The sequence below is a fragment of the Alexandromys fortis genome, unplaced genomic scaffold, assembly GCF_014885135.2.
Source record: "Alexandromys fortis isolate MF-2015 unplaced genomic scaffold, M_Fortis_MF-2015_v1.1 scaffold_31, whole genome shotgun sequence".
Taxonomy (NCBI): Eukaryota; Metazoa; Chordata; class Mammalia; order Rodentia; family Cricetidae; genus Alexandromys; species Alexandromys fortis.
The window spans coordinates 14288268-14307390 of record NW_026067974.1 but is presented as its reverse complement, the minus strand read 5'-3'; the positions used below and the strand labels follow the sequence as shown (position 1 = coordinate 14307390).

At 55.8% G+C, this 19123-nt stretch overlaps 2 protein-coding genes across 7 annotated transcripts; one reads left to right on the top strand and one right to left on the bottom strand.

Annotated features, from left to right (window-relative positions):
* The first annotated feature begins 2307 nt into the window (after positions 1 to 2307).
* Ubtf (upstream binding transcription factor) lies at positions 2308 to 17913 on the top strand. Of its 6 annotated transcripts, none has more exons than XM_050156799.1 (21): positions 2308 to 3233; positions 6089 to 6213; positions 7473 to 7648; positions 8119 to 8202; positions 8283 to 8438; positions 10305 to 10369; positions 10629 to 10749; positions 11090 to 11200; positions 11549 to 11682; positions 11822 to 11963; positions 12220 to 12261; positions 12353 to 12466; positions 12555 to 12710; positions 13061 to 13216; positions 13304 to 13414; positions 13986 to 14074; positions 14170 to 14359; positions 15056 to 15103; positions 15188 to 15259; positions 15356 to 15499; positions 15581 to 17913. In XM_050156799.1, exons 2-21 carry the CDS (start codon positions 6156 to 6158, stop codon positions 15704 to 15706), a joined length of 2295 nt encoding a protein of 764 aa, XP_050012756.1. In that variant the 5' UTR covers positions 2308 to 3233; positions 6089 to 6155; the 3' UTR covers positions 15707 to 17913. The 6 variants fall into 6 exon arrangements, with proteins under 6 accessions (XP_050012756.1, XP_050012759.1, XP_050012754.1 ...); XM_050156797.1 differs by lacking the exon at positions 2308 to 3233 and adding an exon at positions 3445 to 3702; XM_050156798.1 differs by lacking the exon at positions 2308 to 3233 and adding an exon at positions 4848 to 4992.
* Positions 3345 to 5890, bottom strand: LOC126510346 (basic proline-rich protein-like). Its single transcript, XM_050156880.1, has 5 exons — positions 5848 to 5890; positions 4959 to 5550; positions 4441 to 4903; positions 3961 to 4106; positions 3345 to 3870 (listed from the first exon to the last, which is right to left on the bottom strand). The coding sequence occupies exons 1-5, from the start codon at positions 5888 to 5890 to the stop codon at positions 3345 to 3347; spliced, it is 1770 nt and encodes a 589-aa protein (XP_050012837.1).
* Positions 17914 to 19123: the final 1210 nt, after the last annotated feature.

Sequence of the window (19123 nt, the reverse complement as noted above, 5' to 3'; positions counted from 1 at the left end):
TGAGACAGGGTTTCTCTGTGTGACAGCCCTAGCTATCCTGGAACTAGCTCTTGTAGACCAGGCTGGCCTTGAACTAACAGAGATCTGCCTGGCTCTGCCTCAGTGCTGGGGTTAAAGGCCTGTGTCACCACCGCCCGGAATAAATCTTGTTTTAAAAAGTTTTTTTCTTTGTACCATAACTGAACTACTACATTTTGCTTCTAACTATTCAAGGAACTCTGAGCCTGTGTTTGGGCTGTGCAGCCAGAAGGCTGCTTTGTCACTAGCTCCGGCTGGGGTTATGGAATGTCAAAGCTCTGCTTCAAGGCAAATACCAGAAAGCAGGAAAGCTGGGAGGAGACACATGGGGAAAGGTGGGGAGAATGAGGGCCGAGGGCAGATTCCCTCTGTGGCCTGCAGCCCAAACCGTGGACTCCTGACCTCACCAGAAACTCAATAGAAGTAAAGAAGCCAAATGGTTTCCAAGTGGGAAAAGGTGCCAGCCACGATTTTTGCTGCCCAAGGAACCAATAATAATAATCCTTATGATTCATGTTCATCCCGTTTTATTCCAAAGCACGTTACCGAAAAGCCCCTTGGTTCAGCCAAGAAACTCAGGGCAAGAAGCCAGAATACCTGCGCTCCAGATTTGTCCATGGAACATTTGGACATTACTGGGATGTGTTTCTCTGGCTTTAATTGTGGGCAGTACCATATATGGAGAGATCTATAGTTTGACTTACACCATCTCACTTAACCTTCCAATCCCTGATGAGGAAGCAGATCCTCATTCTAAGATTGGGATCTGGTTAGGGCGGAATTTGTCCAAACCCACACAGTATTAAGGTGGGGTGGGCCAGGCAGTGGTGGCACAGGCCTTTAATCCCAGCACTAGGGAGGCAGAGGCAGGTGGATCTCTGTTTGAGGGCTGCCTGGTCTACAGAGTTCCAGGACAGCCAAGGCTAGTCAGAGAAACCCTGCCTCAAAAAGCAAAAACAAAACCAAAAGGTGGGACTGGGAAAAGGAAGTGAGCAACCCTGGCTTTTCTAGAAAGCTCTGTGTAATCCATGCTGGCCTTAAACTCACAATGATCCACCTGTCTCTCAAGTGCTGATACTAAAGGCACGGACCATCAAGGCTGACACCTGGGCCCTTTAATTCTATACCTTTTACGCTGCCCTTGCCAAAATAGGTAAGTACATTCCATGCTTTGCTTTTTTAGTGTAGCATAAGATGGCTTGATCCCATACAAAATGCCTAGTGCATATTCCGAAGGCAGAGCTGGGCTGGTGGGGCTCTAAATGTACAATTTCGAAGACTTATTTATTTATTTATTTATTTTTGAGACAGGGTTTCTCTGTGTAACAGTCCTAGCTGACCTGGAACTAACTCTTACAGACCAGGAGGGCCTCGAACTCACAAAGATCCACCTACCTCTGTCTTCCGAGTGCTGGGATTAAAGGCAAGTGCCACCACTGCCTGGCCTAGAGGAAGACTTTTATTAAAAAACAAAATATTAAAATAATTTGGGAACAGACCCATCGGTAGACCTTCCAGGCAAGGGGCCTTGAAGCCTAAACTTCATTAACTATTATCAATCTGCCTCTCCTACATCCTGTGCCTCCAAGCCGGCCACATCAGACTTCGATACACTTCGATTCATGAAACGTAGCAGAAGTGGGACGTGGAAGTCCTGCGAGTCTCATTTCCCCCAGGAGACAAGAGAGGAATTACACCAGCAGCTAAACTGTGAGGAAGGAGAAGGCAGTGAGCCAAGGAATAGCCCAAAGAGACAGTGCGACCCAGCTGGCTGCGATGTGAGCAACAGCAGCGTTATTGTGGCAGCAAAGGAGCCAGGAGCAATGGCGTTGCCCTGGGAGCGATGGCACAAACCATGCGTGGGCTGGACTAGTGGAAGCGGGCGTCCTTCACATCGCCTTCTCCCTCCCTTGGTCTAATCCTGACATCCCTTCAGCTGAGCAGGGGAGGCGAAGCCCACTAATAGCTGTTGGCTGTGCGAGACCAGAAAGTCGTACACGCCCAGGCCTTTCCTCCTCAGATTTGCTGGATGGTGGAATGCGGGAGGGTCGAACGCCGGTGCCCGGGTGGCAGCTCCTGCCCTAGGACAAGGGTGCCGAGCTCTCTACCCGGCTCCCCACCGCCGCCGGGGAGGGGGCAGCGCCCGCGGCCTGCTTTCTCAGGGCTGGCCGAGCCTTTTTGACAAGCTGATTGCGAGAAGGGGATTGGCTGATCCAGGCGTGACGTTGGTAACAACAAAGGTGGAGTTGGAAGAAATTAGATTAAAGGAGAGCAGGAAAAAAAAAATTGAAGGGGGAGCTAGCAGGCGACTGGAGGTAGAGACCAAGGGGAGACGCACGAAGCTCCGCTCCCGGTTATGATTTTCCCCCTTCCAGCTCCTTCGTACAAACGCGCCGGGATTTTGCTCTAAACCCCCACCCGGGCCGCGGCCTAGTTACGGAAGCCGGGATAGAACGGATGGCCGCTCCGCTGCGTCTTAAAATCTTCCCAACTCCCACTGACAGTCTCCTACGACCCAGGGGAGAATTTTTTGCTAACTCCTTGGATCCTAAGGCCGTTGAAGATGGGGGGCATCGAGAACAACGAAAGACTCGCTCTGAAACCCGGAAGGCCCTCGCGGGGTATCGAGATCGAACGAGGCGGGGTGCTTCCCCCGGTATTTCGATGTGTTACAAACCTAGGAGCGTCCTTATTTTTTCATCTTTGTAACACCCCCATCGCCCCCACCCCGCCTTAGCTTCAGGGTTGCAAAAGCAGAGCAATAAAGAAAAAAAAACCTGCGCACACACTCAGACACACGCCAGTGGCGACAGGGGAGAGTTGGAAAAACGCAGGAGAGAAGGAGGAGGCAGGAGAGAGCGGGGATGGAGCAATGGGAGCGAGAGAACAGGCAGAATCCCTCACAGATCCCCCTCCGGCTTCAAGCTGCCTCGCCCGCCCCGGCGGGGGAGCGAGGAGTCCGGCGAGCAGATGGAGCGGAGCTCGCTCTAGGCAGCTGGCTTGGCCGGAGACTGGAGGAGCCGCCAAGCGACCGGCTGATTGGAAGAGAAACGCAGAGCGATGGAGGCGGGGGTAGGAGGACGATTTCTCTGCGGGGACTGGCGGCGGCGTACACGCCCGGGTCGGGCGCTGCAGAGCTTGGCTAGCTTTCAACCCGCGCTCGGCGGCTCCAGCCCCGCGCACCCCCGCCCCCAGCCCTGCCGACGGCCCCGCAGGTGAGTGCGAGTAAAGGAAAAAAAAAAAACCTAACATCGAAAAACCTCTGCCTTGAAGAAGGAAAAAAAAAGGAAAAAAGGGAAAAAAAGGAATTTTTCTTATTCCTTTTTTTAAATTTTCGTGCAGCCCCCAGAGCGGTGGGAGGGAAGGGGTGAGGCTGAGCCGCCCGGAGGAGGCGGAGGGGCCAGGCGAGGCCGGGGCGGCCCGGGAGGCGGCGGCGCCAAGGCGGCTCTGACGGGCGAGCGCTCGAAGCGGCGCTGCGCTGCGCCGAGGCGGGCGGGCGGGCGGAGCGGGGCGGGCGGAGCGCGGCGCGTGGGGCTCGCCATTAGCCGTCGCTCCGCATCGCCATCTCGGGCTTTGTCTGTAGACTCGCTGCCCCGGCGTCGGCAGCTGCGGAGCTGCGACTCCGCTCTTCCGCCCGCCGGAGTGCCAGGTCCCCCCCGGCCCTCACTAGCACCCACACACTCGGTAAGTGGGCCTTCGGCGCGGCGGATTTCGGGGGAAAGGGGTTGCTCTCCGGCGGCGCCAATCTCCGGGCTCCACGCGCCCGGGACAGGCCTAGGGGAGTCACGCCGGGCTGGATTGAACCGGCTCCCTGGCTCTGCCAGGGCCGGCCGCTCCAGGCTGTTTTCCCGGCTGTGCGGAACAAGAGGGATTTGGGGCTTTTTGTTATTTTTTTTTAAGGGATTCGCAGTATATTTTTAAGTTCCATGAGTGCCGCTCGGCGATAAGGGGACCGGGAGGTAGGCGCCGAAACCTGGCACCGCGATCGGCGAGCGTGAGCTCAAAGCTGGTGGCCGCGCTCCGGGGACCAGGGTGGGCGAGCGCTCGCTCGCCGAGGCGGGAGACGGAAGGGAGCAGATGAGAGCGAGCTGGCCCGGAAGACCAAGCCTAAGCTCGGAGAGCCTGGAAGAGAGCTCTAGAGCAGGGCTGCCGGCACCCGCGAGGCTCGCCGGCCACCCCTCTGGACACCCTCTCCACCGCCGCACCTCGGCCCTCCCTCCCGCACCGGCCAAGCCTGCTAGTTCCCCCGCGGGGCTGGCGAGGTCGCTCTCACCGCCTGCTTGCCTGCCCGCCTAGGCTCGCAGCCCCGCCGCCATCCGGGCGGCTGCGTGTTTCCCTGCCCCGGCCCCCCCCTTCCCCGGCGGCAGCAACAGCAGCAGCCGCCGCCGCCACTACCACCACCCCCCTCCCCTCCTTCCTTGCCTCCGCCTCGGCCGCCCGGGTCCCCCCAGCGCCCGCCCCTCCTCCCAGCTGCCCCCCGCGGAGCCCGCCCGGGCAGGCTGTGGGAGGGAGCGGAGCCGGCGAGGCGGGCGGGCTGGCGCTCGCTCCCCGGGGGTCGGTGTGCGCTCTACGGGGAAGGACGCGCTCGCTGCCCCGCTTCTCCCGCCCCCCCTCCCGCTCCTCCTCCCTTCTCCCTCCTCCTCCCCGCTCCGGCGGCGGAGGCTGCTGCGGCGGCGGGGGGTGTGCGAGCTGAGGCCGGGGCCGGCGGGCGGGCGGCGGGCGGGCTGCCTGCAGGCGGAGGGCGCTGTGCTTTGTGCTTTTCGCCGCGAGGAGCAGCAGGCAGCAGCCACAGCCGCCGCCGCCACAGCAGCAGCAGCCGCCGCCCCAGCGCCGCCGCCGCCGCGCCCGGAGGAGGAGCCGCTGCCGCCGCGGGAGGGAGTTGCGGCTGTGCCCGGCCGAGCGGGGGAGGGCGCCGAGCTCAGAGCCGGGAAGGGAGCCGCCGGAGCGGGGAGCTCAGAGGCCGCGCTGCGCCGGGTAACCGAGGCGGCGGAGGACGTGCGCCGGGGCCTGGGCTAGGGAGCGAGCCGCGGACGCCGGGCGGCGGTACCGGGGAAGACTGTAGTCGAGCTGACCGGGACACGGGGAAGGGCGCCGAAAATCGGGGGTGGGAAAGGCAGGAAGCGAGGCCCCAGTTAGAGGAGCCCGCGCTTCTCCGGCCGGCCGGTCGGCAGGCGCAGTTCTCGCCGGCCGCCGGAGGGGGCGGCGGGGCCGGTGAGCGCAGCGCCCCCGCCTCGCGGCCGCCGTCCTCCCGCCCTCTGCTTGGCTCGGCTCCCCGGAGGCCGGGGCGGGGGCGCCGGCAGGGCTGGGCCGCAGGCTCGGGGAGGAGGCGGCCGTTCCCGCCGCGGTCTCGCCTCTGCGCCGGGCATCTTCCGTGCGCGTCGGGATAGCTGGGCGGTGGCGGCTTCTCTGGCCCTGGTGGGTGGCTCGGGGGCGGGGGACAGGCTAGGCCGCTTCTCGTCGGCAGCTCGCCTGCCGGGACGGGCGGCGACCGCGTTGGGAGGTTGGAAGGGGGGGAGAAGCGGGAATCCGGATCTGGTCCCCGGGGGCGGTGCGGCCGCTACGCTGCCGGGCTGGCGGCGGCTGCGCTGCGTCCGGGTCCCCGCCGGGTTGCGGAGGCGGGGGGAACCGGCCGGGGGGAAGCGGGAGGAGGAGACTGGTGCGCGTGCCCGCTTTCGTGCCCGCGCGCGCCCTTTACCCGCCCTTCCTCCCCCGCCCTCCAGCCTGGGGCCTCCCCGGGGCGGGCGCTCAACGAGGAGGAGGAGGAAGAAAAAAATTATGGGGGGGTGCTGGGCCGGGGGAAGGAGGCCGGAGGGCGGGTGCTAGCTGCACGCGGGAGCTGGGAGCAGTCTCGCGTGGGCAGGGGAGGGCGCATGCGGCACAGCCGGGCTGCAGGGTCTGGGGGCTGGAGTAGGGAGGAGAGGGGCTCACTCCTACACCCACCGATGAAGTCTGTGAGCCTCCTGGTTGGGTCTCGCTGAGAGTGTGGACCTATGCCCCCTCCCTTGTGGGAGGGGGTGGGATAGAAAGTCCCTCTCTTCCTACCTGAGTGGGTTTTGTATCTCTTCCAAAGGGTGAGGTGGCTTTGACCCCGGGTTGCCCGGCCAGCGCAACCGAGGAGGTGGCTGGACAGCTGGAGAATGAACGGAGAAGCAGACTGTCCCACAGACCTGGAAATGGCCGCCCCCAAAGGCCAAGGTAGGGGTCCCCAGCTTGTGCCCTCTTTAAACTTGATTTTTCTCACACGAACTCACCAGCTCCTAAGGTCCCTCTGTGCTGTGGTCTGTGAACTGGGAGAGGGTCTGAAGTTTACAGAGTCAAGCTCCTGTCAGTTCTGGGTTTGACTAAAATAAATCCAGATTACTTAGTCTGGAGTTTCTATGTTATTTACCTTCTCCTCCTGCTGTGCTTGAGTGAGGGGCAGGGAAGATCCATGCAGGTCAGTTCCCAGTTAGCCTCTTATATTATGCCCTCACGTTAGAAGAAGAGAAGATGCCTGTCAGGGGCAGGTAGAAGGAAGAGAGGGCTAGGGTAGTTCAGTGGTTTAGGACCCCAAGGCATATGGACGAACAAACTATAGATGGCTAGGCCCCAGCCGCGCTGTCGGTGTAATGTCTGTGAAGCCGAGCATCTGGCAGTGCTAGGGAGACATTAGGGAAGAGGATTATGGGTCCATGTGACTCCTGCTGAAACCCTGGCCCAGGTTACTGGATGCAAATGAAAACCAAGAGCTCCTTTGCATCCTGGTCATGGATTCCCCCAGCTCAGCTTCCAGGGCAGCCACTCTCCAGACAGGCTCCTAGCTGTGGCGAGGCTGCACTTCAGCAGCTGAAAACAATTGGCCCGAGATACCCTTTTGCTGAGGAGTTGGGCTGTGATGGCAACTTGGAATTCTGGGGTTCTCTAGGGAGCAAGGCCCTGAGAATTCTACCCGCCTGAATGACTTTTCTCAGAGCTGTTGTGTGTGGTTCTGATGTTGGAATTAAAGGGACTGAGAGTGTCTTTTAATGTTAGTCTCCAGTAGTGCTGGAGAGATGTCTTCATGGGGTATCTTATCCACACCCCAACTCAGACCTTGCATGCTTGTGGTACCCACCAAAAACATGACCTAGAACATGAATGTTATCTCCCCTCCTTCCCTTTCTGATGAGCCGTTTACCCATAGGACCCCCAAATCACAATAGTTTCACTCCATCTCGTAAAAAAGAGGCCCATAGCAGCCGAGCGTGTTAGAAATGATAGTTTTGAGTAAGCCAAACATGATATCCGGTGTAGCTAAGTATGGTGGTATCTGGTTCAGGGCTCCTGCCCTAATCATGTATGGCCGCAGGTTTCGGGGCTGAGCCAGGTCTAAGGAAGGATGCACTAGTTCAGATGAAAAGCAACCGGGGGCTTTGGGAGGAGGGACATGAAGAGAATGGCATGAGCCAGTGTGGTGACTTCCCTTACCTCACCAGACCGCTGGTCCCAGGAAGATATGCTGACTTTGCTGGAGTGCATGAAGAACAACCTTCCATCCAACGATAGCTCCAAGTTCAAAACCACAGAGTCGCATATGGACTGGGAAAAGGTGGCGTTTAAGGATTTTTCGGGAGACATGTGCAAGCTCAAATGGGTGGAGATCTCTAATGAGGTAACAACTGATTCCTACTTTGGACACATGAATACACATTTTGCTTTTATCTCCGTTTCGTGGTTGTTGTTGTTTTTTTTAATCAGGAGAAATGGGGAAAGTGAAAAGCCTGTCGTAGTGGACAGAAGGTGTTCGTTTGTCAGCTCTGATTTGTGCCTGGCTGCCAGCAACAGCCTAGCACTCAATTCTTTCTCGGTGGCCTTGAATACTTACCACCTTAGGCTTCTATGGCCCAAACCTTCTAAGGGGTGGAAGGAGGTACAGCCTTGGAAGCTACACTGAATCCGTCCCTCCTGTTGTGACTGCCCTTGGGTGCATCCTCGCTGCTTAGACCTCTGCAGTGGGTCAGAGGTTGACTGTACTGTAGTCTGTTGGTTTGTTTCATTTAGTGAACTCACTCTGGTGAGGGATCAGAAGAGAAGGCTGCGCTGTGGAAGTGGCATTTCCCAATTTCCTTTCTCTTCCTTCAGGTGAGAAATTTCCGTACACTGACGGAGTTGATTCTTGATGCTCAGGAACATGTTAAAAATCCTTACAAAGGCAAAAAACTCAAGGTGAGTTGCCAGGAGGAGAAGCCCGGGTTTCCGAATCTAAAGAATGGTTGGTGTCTAACCTCAGGTTTTTATTGTTGCAGAAACACCCAGATTTCCCAAAGAAGCCTCTCACACCTTATTTCCGCTTCTTCATGGAGAAGCGGGCCAAATATGCGAAACTTCACCCTGAGATGAGCAACCTGGACCTGACCAAGATTCTATCTAAGAAATACAAGGAGCTTCCAGAGAAGAAGAAGGTGGGGGGAGGGAAGTTCAGATGGGGGGAGGGCAGAGATGCTTTCAGGTGAGAGCAGCTGATGGTTTGGGTAGGTCACTGGGGTAGGCCTAGGCCTTAGACAAAGTGAGCGGTCACACTGAAGCATCCTCCCTGGCAGTGTATGCGGCCGTTCTCTGCTTAACTTATGATACTGAGCATCCAAGAGGCCGCAGGAAAGGGCATTGGGTTGATTGGTGGATTGTCCCGTGTCTGTGAGCAAGGAATTGGGGCGCAGGAGTGCTGAGTATCCTGGGTCTTGCCACTTGCATTTGGAGCCTCTGACCCCTCCAGTGCTCTCCTGCCATAGTCACAGGAGTGAGATTGCTTCCCACTTATAAGGCCTCGGTCTTTCTTCCTTGCCTCAGGCTGTTCCCTTCAGAAATGGACCTCTGATTAGATTATCAGGGACACTTCACTTTATGGGTGACAGCTCAGGCTCTTTGGAAGGCAGAAGAACTCTAAACAACAAAGAGTTCACAGAATATTGAACACCAAGAGGAGATGGTGGGCAGCGAGACAAGGAGAGATGTCAGTGAGAGGCAGGAAGGTGTAGGGAAAAAATGCACACTGGTGGACGAAGGACAGAAAGCTGTGGGTATCAAGCCCCCTCCCCCCCCAAATGGCACCAGCCAACAAACTGATTAGCCATTTTTCTGCACACTCTGGCTAAGTGCTTGTGCACCTTTGTTGTTGAATCCAAAATGGAATAGGCTTGGATGGATAAAAGCCACTGTCAGTGACCCATACCCAAGCCAAGGGATAGCAAGAACTGCCAGAGGTACAGGTGACCCTGTGGGTGAGGACTTGGGTCAGTGACTCCACATGCCACCAAACCTCCAAGGGATGGGAGGGAGGGGCTAAGAAACAGGGTCAGGGGGGTTCAGAGAACCTGAGTGGGAAAAGCATTAGCATGAGCATACCTGTTTGGGTCTCCTACTGCCTGTTGCCAACTGGCTATGTCGGGGCTTCAGGTAAGTCACTCTACTACTCTGCTCCTGATTGGGGTGTAGAGGGTGAGCCAGAACCCGGATGTGCCTTCTCTGAGGAGGACTGAGGTTATGCCAGGGCTTCATTGGGAAGCATGGGGAAATGAGCTGCCTCCTTGCACCTGGTTCCTCTTACAAGGAGGGGTCTGTTTGGGTGTGAGCCTCCAGAATACAGGGAGGAAGGAAGGAAGAAATGTTTGTTACATGGGAACCAGGATGCAGGATGCCAGAGGAAGGGTGGAAAAGGAGAGTCTGGGGGAGCCTAGAGGAAGGGACCAGAGGCAGGCGGGCTTGATGACCAGGAATATGAGGAATATTGGAGACCCACAGCTGATGTGGGGGGGAACCTTCAAACTCAGGACATTGGGGTGGGACTTAAATTGCAAGAATTCATTTTGTACACCTTCAACTCTGTCCTCGCCTACCTTAGAAGCACAATTTAGCCTCCCTGGTGCTATTAGGCATCTTGGAGGGGATAGACTGACATCAGCTGCCACAGGGTGGGAAGAGGGAGCAACAGCAAGAAGAGTTCTATGAGATCCAGGGGAGTTCTGTGGTGTTAGATGAAGGGGTGTGTAGTCCTAGCTTGCTACTGTCCACCCAGTGGTGATACCATGTCCCCTGGCTTCTGGGACATTTTGTCTTAAGAGAGTAGGATGGAAATTGGATGTCAGGAAGACCCCTGTAAATCCCTGTCTGGTTATTCATCACCAGGCCTAGCGTGAGTTCGACTCGCTGAGGGCAGAGACACCATACCTCCAAACCTTAGCAGAAGGCAAGGCAGTCAGGAGGGTGGCTTCTCTAGCTCTGGGTGAAATAGCCCTTGGGTCCTGGATGACCCCGTCCCCTCCTCCCCTCAGATGAAATATATTCAGGACTTCCAGAGTGAGAAACAGGAGTTCGAGCGAAACCTGGCCCGATTCAGGTAAGGCAGAGGAGGGCCATGGGGCACTGGGTGTGGTAGGATAAAACGATACTGGCTGGAGACTAGAGCTAACCATCTACAAAACATTGAAGTCTTGTGTAGACTTGTTAGTGTCAGGTTCAGGGGTAGGAACAGGCTGCCAGCCACTAACTTCCACTAAGCTCCAGCAGGAGGCCTAGAAAGAAAGCTTGGGTTGGACAGCTAGCTGGGGTCTGCCTTAGCAGCGCCCCTGCTGACCCTTGCTCTGGCCCCTGGCTAGGGAGGATCACCCTGACCTTATCCAGAATGCCAAGAAGTCGGACATCCCTGAGAAGCCCAAAACTCCCCAGCAACTGTGGTATACCCATGAGAAGAAGGTGTATCTCAAAGTGCGGCCGGATGTGAGTGTCTGGCCAAAGGGTAGGGGTGGAGGGCACATGGCGGTGGCTAGGGGGGAGCCGCGCCTGGTGGCTGGGTATGGTGCAGGGGAGCAGGAGAGGAGGCCCCTCCCCAGGGGGGGTTGCATGGACAGGGCCTGGGCCAGCTGGCGTACGAATGAGTGTGTGTGTGAGCCTGCCCCTTGCACCAAGGCGGATCCCAGCCTCTCCACTTTACCCTCCTGGCCTGTGGTGGACACTTGTGTGACCTCCTGTGGCCTGAGGGGGGCGGGGCCTCTGTGCCCCTCACCCCCCTCCCCTGCCCCTGGCTGCCTGTGTGTGTCTGACGGCTTTTGGTTTGCAGGCCACTACGAAGGAGGTGAAGGACTCCCTGGGGAAGCAGTGGTCTCAGCTCTCGGACAAAAAGAGGCTGAAATGGATTCATAAGGCCCTGGAGCAGCGGAAGGAGTACGAGGTTAGGCTTCCGCTGCGCTCCTCCCCATCCGGCTCTTCACGAGCCTCTGCCCTCTGGTGCTACCGCATTCTGCAGGTGGCAGTCATTCCCTGACCCTCTGTTGAGGGAGGGGCCCTTTGGGGCCCCTCACCTCTGTCCCTACCGTCTCACGACCCCCACCCCACGGAGAGATCTCAGGCTAGGGCAGAGCAGGGCACCGTACTGCAAATGACACAGCAGACACACAGACATACAAGGCCATCCCCAGCTTTGCACCCTGCCTCCTTTCCCCAGCGGCTCTCCCCCTTATCGTGTCCCAGCTAACCCCATACTCCGTTACCCTCCACTCCCCTGCCTCTCACTCTGCAGGAGATTATGCGTGATTATATACAGAAGCACCCCGAGCTAAACATCAGCGAGGAAGGAATCACCAAATCTACCCTCACCAAGGCCGAACGCCAGCTCAAGGACAAGTTTGATGGGCGACCCACCAAGCCACCTCCGTGAGCGCAGCCCTGGGTGGGTGGGCGGGCGAGTGGGCAGCCAGGGAGCTGGGCCTTTGAAGAACTTGAACCCAGGTTGGGGAGCTAGGAAGCCTGTTGCCCACTTGCTCATGGCTGTGCCTTCTTCTGGATTAAATAGGAACAGCTACTCCTTGTACTGTGCAGAGCTCATGGCCAACATGAAGGATGTGCCCAGCACGGAGCGCATGGTGCTATGCAGCCAGCAGTGGAAGCTGCTCTCCCAGAAGGAAAAGGATGCGTATCACAAGAAGTGCGACCAGGTACCACTCTGATCTTTGGTTCCTGTCTTGGTTGGTTTTAAGCGTGAAGTTTGCCCCACAAACAGCCAGGCTGTTACTTGTTGGTCACATGTGCCTTGGCCACCTGCTTCCAACTTGGCAGTATATAATGTCTGCATCTGTAAAAGCAGACAGCTCAGGCTTTTTGTCTACCATCTTTAGGGGGAGAGAAGGTTACACCCAGTCCCTAGAAGCCTACTGAGGGTCCCCAACTGACTGAGTCCCCTTATTTTCCTAGAAAAAGAAAGATTATGAGGTAGAACTGCTGCGGTTCCTGGAGGTGAGTGGCATGGGGGACAGAGGGCGAGTTTGGCAGGCAGTCCTAGTTGAACCTGCCTGCTGCAGCCCGCGCCCTTCTCCTTCCTGCTCAGAGCTTGCCCGAGGAGGAGCAGCAGCGGGTCCTCGGGGAGGAAAAGATGTTGAACATCAATAAGAAGCAGACTACCAGTCCAGCCTCTAAGAAGCCTTCACAGGAAGGTGGCAAGGTATGTGCCACATAGGGTGGAGCCGCCTGCCCACGCGAGGCTCATGGTAACTGTACCTCTGACCCTCTCCAACCCATCCATCCTCTAGGGGGGCTCTGAAAAGCCCAAGCGGCCTGTGTCTGCCATGTTCATTTTCTCAGAGGAGAAGAGACGGCAGCTACAGGAGGAGCGGCCTGAGCTCTCAGAAAGCGAGCTTACCCGCCTGCTGGCCCGCATGTGGAACGACTTGTCCGAGAAGAAGAAGGTCGGGCCTTGGAGAGTCTGGCACCAGTCTCCCCTAGGGGCCGCCCGGGCCACTTCCCCGTGCTTGCAGTTAGGGCCACACTCTCTCGCACCCTGTGTGAATCACGCATGTGCCCCTGAGCAGGAAGGCGGGAAGCTGTCAGCTGTGGTTGTCCTCTCCCTTGGAGAGCAGCTCCATGGGTGGGGCGGAGTCTGCAGGACATTAGTGCTGCCTCTAGTCTCTGGTGGCCCCGCCCTCACCTCTGACGGCCCCGCCTTCTTAGGCGGAGTCAACTGCAACTGCTTGATAGGCTTAGCGCGCCTCCTAGGGGTGGTTCGCTCGCATGCTGACGCCGGCTGCCTTTCCTATAGGCTAAATATAAGGCCCGAGAGGCTGCTCTGAAGGCGCAGTCTGAGAGGAAGCCAGGTGCAGAGCGAGAAGAGCGGGGCAAGCTGCCTGAGTCACCCAAGAGAGCTGAGGAAATCTGGCAGCAGAGTGTCATCGGAGATTATCTGGCTCGCTTCAAGGTAGCAGGGAGTTTGAAAGGATTGGTCTGTAGCCGCCAGTAGCAACAGGACCCCTTCCACAGCCGATGTCCTTCGTTTGTACCTTAGAATGACCGGGTGAAAGCCTTGAAGGCCATGGAGATGACTTGGAACAACATGGAAAAGAAGGAGAAGCTGATGTGGATTAAGAAGGCAGCAGAAGACCAAAAACGATATGAGGTGGGAAGGGGCTGAGCAACTTGCCTCCGTGTGAATAAATAAGAGCTGGGCCGGAAGTGCAAGGTTCCAGATTTGGTTGGGCCAGTCTCTTAACCTTCACCCTATCACAGGCTAGATGAGAGTCAAGGTTAGTTTAGGAAACATTTTGAAATGGACCTCTTTTTTTTTTTTTTTTTTTTTTTTTGGTTTTCGAGACAGGGTTTCTCTGTGGCTTTGGAGCCTGTCCTGGAGCTAGCTAGCTCTGTAGACCAGGCTGGTCTCGAACTCACAGAGATCCACCTGCCTCTGCCTCCCGAGTGCTGGGATTAAAGGCGTGCGCCACCATCGCCCAGCCTGAAATGGACCTCTTGATGTGCTAACTTGGCAGATGGTTGCTTCAGGGAGAGTCTAACTATGGATTCCAGACTAGCCACCAACTCTGGGTCTTCTTGCCTTAATCTCTGGCATGTTGGAATTGCGAGTCCATTCCAGGCAGTTTGTCCCCTTTTCCACATGTAAAAAAGCCAGCAAAGGCATGATGACAATGGGTGGGGCATGTGGGGGTGAATGTGACCTTTCCATGTCTCCACAGAGGGAGTTAAGTGAGATGCGGGCCCCTCCAGCTGCTCCGAACTCTTCCAAGAAGATGAAGTTCCAGGGGGAGCCCAAGAAACCTCCCATGTAAGCCTGAGGCTAAAGCTTGTCCTGGCATGGAGACGGGTTGGAAAGGTGACTCACCGAGGACCTGGACCATGCGTTCCTGTGTCACCCTGCAGGAACGGTTACCAGAAGTTCTCCCAGGAGTTGCTGTCCAACGGGGAGCTGAATCACCTGCCGCTGAAGGACCGCATGGTAGAGATCGGCAGCCGCTGGCAGCGCATCTCCCAGAGCCAGAAGGAGCACTATAAAAAGCTGGCTGAGGAGCAGCAGAAGCAATACAAGGTGCACTTGGACCTCTGGGTCAAGGTGAGAGGGAACGGGCAGCATCATACAGGCTGGTCCTCATTCATGGTTCCTTTGGTGACTCAGAAATCCTTCAGGGTAATGGGCACTGGCACTTTTAAAGCTAAGGAAGCCAAGGCATTAAGTAATTTGCCAACTTACCTAGTTAGTAGAAAATCTAAATCGGCTGCAGTTTCTCCCTCCTAGCCAGGGACAGTGGACTTGTAAGCCCTGGCTAGGCTGTCAGTCTCTGTTTCTCCACTACTTGGAACGGTCAGATTTGTGCAGTAAGGAGAATTGCCTGTCTGTCACTCAGGCTGACCAAAGACCTGGAGAGATGGTGGGAATTAAGCGTTCTAGAATTTTGTCACTCTGCGTCGTCTCACCAGTGACTCAAAGACCAGGGTCCAGGTGGGGCTGGTGCTAGGCCTCGGGAGTCACGGGGGAAACTCTGGGGTTTAGGAGGTCCTGAGTGTGGAGCTACAATTTGGGCATAGCAGTTGGGGAAAATGGATAGGAAGCTGGCTGTCGAGTTCAGGATGACTCAGAGGCGCTTGTGGCAGAATCAGGAACTGCTCTGAGCCCCTGTGAGCTCACTGCAGGGACCGAAGTTTGGGGAAGCTGAGCCTAAAGGTAGCTGATGGAACGTGAGTGCTCTGCCCGGGGTGTGCGTAGCAAGCAGTAGTCTAGGGATCTCTGACTCTCAGCTCTCCCCTCCAGAGCCTGTCTCCCCAGGACCGTGCAGCATACAAAGAGTACATCTCCAATGTGAGTGGGGTGGGGTGGCGGCGGGTTGGGGAGACTCTGTGGGAGCTGGAACTCACTGCGTCCTATTTCCATCCTTTCTGGTAGAAACGTAAGAACATGACTAAGCTTCGAGGCCCAAATCCTAAGTCCAGCCGGACCACCCTGCAGTCTAAGTCGGTAAGTAGTCCCTTCAGGATAGGCGGTGTCCGCAGGGCAGGGTCTGGTGAACTGCAGGTCATCCACCACTAACATGTCCCCGGGGGCACTTCCCAGGAGTCGGAGGAGGAGGAGGACGAGGAGGAGGATGACGACGATGACGAGGAAGAAGAGGAAGATGATGAGAACGGGGACTCCTCCGAGGATGGAGGGGACTCTTCTGAGTCTAGCAGCGAAGACGAGAGCGAGGATGGAGATGAGGTGCGTCGACAGCATGGTGGAAGGGGGGATCATGGGCCGGAAGGGGGGCTACCCGGTGACCGTGGGTTCTTTATTCTCCAGAATGAGGATGACGATGAGGACGACGATGATGACGAAGATGACGACGAGGATGAAGACAATGAGTCTGAGGGCAGCAGCTCCAGCTCTTCCTCTTCAGGGGACTCCTCAGACTCTGACTCCAACTAAGGCTCACCCCCCCCACACACCCTGGGCAGGCAGCCAAGGAGAGCCACTGAAGAGCTCCCTCCCCAACTGACCACCTTTGTCTCTCCCTGTGTTCTGTCCCCTGTCCCCTCGGCCTCCCCCACTATCTTTCTTTCTTCCTTTTTTTTTTAAAAAAAAAAAATCAGTGGGGGTAGGAGGCTGCATGAGCCCAAGCTAGGACTCTGCAGTCTTGGAGCCATCAGCTCCAGGGGTTCTCCAGGGACAGCAACCATCAGACTGAGCCAGCATTGGACCGACCCACCCCATCCCCCTTCTGCACTTGCAGTGCTGACGTGGACAATGGACCAGGGAGTTTGGGGGTGGGAGCGTGTCCTGAAGAGTTGGGTGAGGCCTCCACACCTGCAGCCTGCACCAAGGTGGATGTTCAGGGGAGCCTTTCCTTCCCAGAAGGGCTTGCCGCCTGACCTCCCACATTGAACTGGAGGGAGAGAAGGGTGCTGCCTTCAAGAAAGTGGGCAGTGTCCATGTCCCTCTCCCCTGCCCCTGCAGGAAGGAGCTGCCTGGACCCGTTCATGGGGGAGGGGCAGAGTGTTTTTTATATATGTGTATATATTTTTTTTTTAAGCGCTGAGCTGTCAACGAGACGTTTCCTACCGATCTCGGCTACCGTCTCTGTTGTCATTTCTGGGTATGGGAGGGCTTGGGGTTGGATGGGTTGAGACTTAAAAAATGGTCTTGATATATAGACTGTGAGACTGTGTGTGCGCGCGCGCCTGTTGTGTGCTTGCTGTAGCATGGATGCACCTGTGGATAAGGAAGTGTGCCTGAGTGCATTTGTGTGTCTGTAAGAGAGAACCCACCTCCATGTTTGAATCTGGAAAAAGGGTTAGTAAAGGCCTGGGAGATGGTGACCCTGACAGGAACAGGCCAAGGCTGCCCCTCCCTGCAGTCTTCCACTGTGGTGGCTATCTGGGTCCATTATAGAGGGCATGGAAACCACCTGATGCTTCCTACACCAGTTTGCCTCTGCTAGGGTCGTGTATCTCTGGGCTGCTGCAGTCTGTGCTGTCCAGCAGGAAAGTGGGAAAGGGCAGACAATGGTATGAGCCTTAAAGCTTCCCTTTAGTAGTAAAGGTCTCCTGGCTCATCTGGGGGTGTCCCTGGGGATTCAGGAAACGTCCTGAGATTCTTTTTTTTTTTTTTTTGGTTTTTCGAGACAGGGTTTCTCTGTGGCTTTGGAGCCTGTCCTGGAACTAGCTCTGTAGACCAGGCTGGTCTCGAACTCACAGAGATCCGCCTGCCTCTGCCTCCCGAGTGCTGGGATTAATGGTGTGCGCCGCCACCACCGCCCGGCCTGAGATCTTTTTACCTACTTGTCTTAACTGCCTTCCCTCATGTCCTCTGGCCACCCCCATTTCCTTTGATTTCTCAGGTCTACCCTCCCCTCCTGCCTCCACCCCTGTATCTGGGGGAAGGGACTGCAGAAGGTGCTTTCTGCAACTGGCCCTCTAACCCTTGGGGTTAGTTAGTCCCTGGACTCTTCATAAGCTGAGTCCCCTCACCGTGGAGATTTTCACTTTGACTAAGTTGGCCAGAACTGGTTTTGTTAATGCTATTGGGTTTTGTGCTGCCCCATCTTTTGCCTCTTGAATGAAAGCCAGGGGTGGGAAGTAGGCTCTCCACGGAAAATGTGGGGCTGCAGTCCAGCTGCCAGCCCCGTCGAGGGCCTGGACTATTGTGAAGGCTCCTGGAGAGTGATACCACCCTACATACACACACACACACACACACACACACACACACACACACACACTGTTCTTGTGCTAAAAATCAGTGCCAGGGTTTTAATTCCTGAGAGGGCTTCAAAGAATCCCATGTCCTTGTTTGAATACCCTGGACCATTACACTTGAGTGGAATGTTCTCTCTTAAAAACAACTTTAAACACTACATGTGTTCCTCCCATTTCAAGTATTGGGACATCGTTACAAACGGCTGTGATACCAGTGGGGGAATGTTGGTGCCGTCAGAGGTTGCCCAGGGTGCATTTTAGTACTGGGACCCTCTCCCCCTTTTTTTTAATATTTGAGGAGTATTTGGTAGGTTCCAACAACAACCACCGATTGAATTTGTACCACCAAGGGAGCAGCTTAGATGTGACTGACCCAGCTTAAGGCCCACTGTGGAGGTTTTGTTTTCCCCTTTTTGTACAATAAAATGAAAAAACCAAGGTTTGACTTCTGTCTGGTCACTGAAATAAGTGGGTGGCAGGGGTTACCCAGTAACAGGTTTGACAAAACCCTTGAAGCCAGCTTCTTTGCCCTTTCTGGAACCAGTTTCCTAAAGATGGTACAAGCAACCTGCCTTCACCTTATTCCTGAAGTTTCCCAACTCAGCATCTTCATCTGGGTTTGAGAAGTTGGCAAGTAGATGTTTTACCCAGAGGGCATTGCTTTAGGAAAGGAGATAACTGACCATTAGGATAAAGGATTCACCCAAGCCAGGCAAGCCCTTATAGTTGGTATATGGCTTAGGCTTCTGATGGAAAGCTGCTAGGACCAGAGGACTTGCTGTCTGGATTAAGACCTGCAGCCGGGCGGTGGTGGCGCATGCCTTTAATCCCAGCAGAGGCACGCGGATCTCTGAGTTCCAGGCCAGCCTGGTCTACAAGAGCTAGCATTCCCTACAGACTTTGGCTGGGTTTCTGAACAGGTAAATGGGTGATAAGTACGGGTCTATGCAAAAGCTCCCCATTAATGTCACTCCAATTCCCATCTATACTTCAAAAGTCCCCACTTATTCCCCAGGGTCTAGTCTCCAGTGATGAGCTTGCTTGTCATTACTCCAGAGGACATTTGCATGTGTCCTGCCCTCTGGGCTGATTGCTTCTGTTGTTAGTGTTCACTAGTCATGCCTTTCTGGATATTTCTATATCTCCTCTGAACCCCTAGTTTTCACTCATAGGGAACTACTCTAAAAGGTGATATCTGACCAAGCCTGGTGCACATGCCTGTAATCTCAGCACTCTGGAGGCTGAAGCTAGAGAAGAGTCATGCGTCCCAAGCCAGCCTGTGCTACATAGCCTGTCTTTGCAGATAAAAGGGGCTATCTGCAGGCACCGCTTGCTGTGGCTTGAGCATCTCCTCCAAACTCATGTTGAAACCGTGATAGTAATAAAAGGGTGGAATTCTTTATTGCATTTATTTGAGTGTGAATATGCATGTGTACATGTGTGTGTGTGCGCGTGCGCGTGCGCTAGTCCAGAGAACGACTTGCTGGAGTCAGTTCTTCTAGTATGTGGGGTCTTGGTGATCAAACTCAGGGTGTAACGCTTGGTGGCAAGTACTTTAATCTGCTAAGCCATCTTGCCAGCCCCATGAAGTGGATTAAGGCATTGTAGGTGTTGGGAACCCCTGTGCTGTATGTGCTTGCTCACTCAT

Coding starts and splice junctions, on each gene's coding strand:
- LOC126510346 (XM_050156880.1), bottom strand. CDS start 5,890: ATGCGCCCTCCCCTGCCCACGCGAGACTGCTCCCAGCTCCCGC. Junction 4,107..4,440: donor CCCGGGCGGCCGAGGCGGAG/GCAAGGAAGGAG, acceptor CTTCCGGGCCAG/CTCGCTCTCATCTGCTCCCT. Junction 3,871..3,960: donor TACCTCCCGGTCCCCTTATC/GCCGAGCGGCAC, acceptor TGTTCCGCACAG/CCGGGAAAACAGCCTGGAGC.
- Ubtf (XM_050156799.1), top strand. CDS start 6,156: ATGAACGGAGAAGCAGACTGTCCCACAGACCTGGAAATGGCCGCCCCC. Junction 11,683..11,821: donor CGACCCACCAAGCCACCTCC/GTGAGCGCAGCC, acceptor TGGATTAAATAG/GAACAGCTACTCCTTGTACT. Junction 13,415..13,985: donor AAGACCAAAAACGATATGAG/GTGGGAAGGGGC, acceptor ATGTCTCCACAG/AGGGAGTTAAGTGAGATGCG.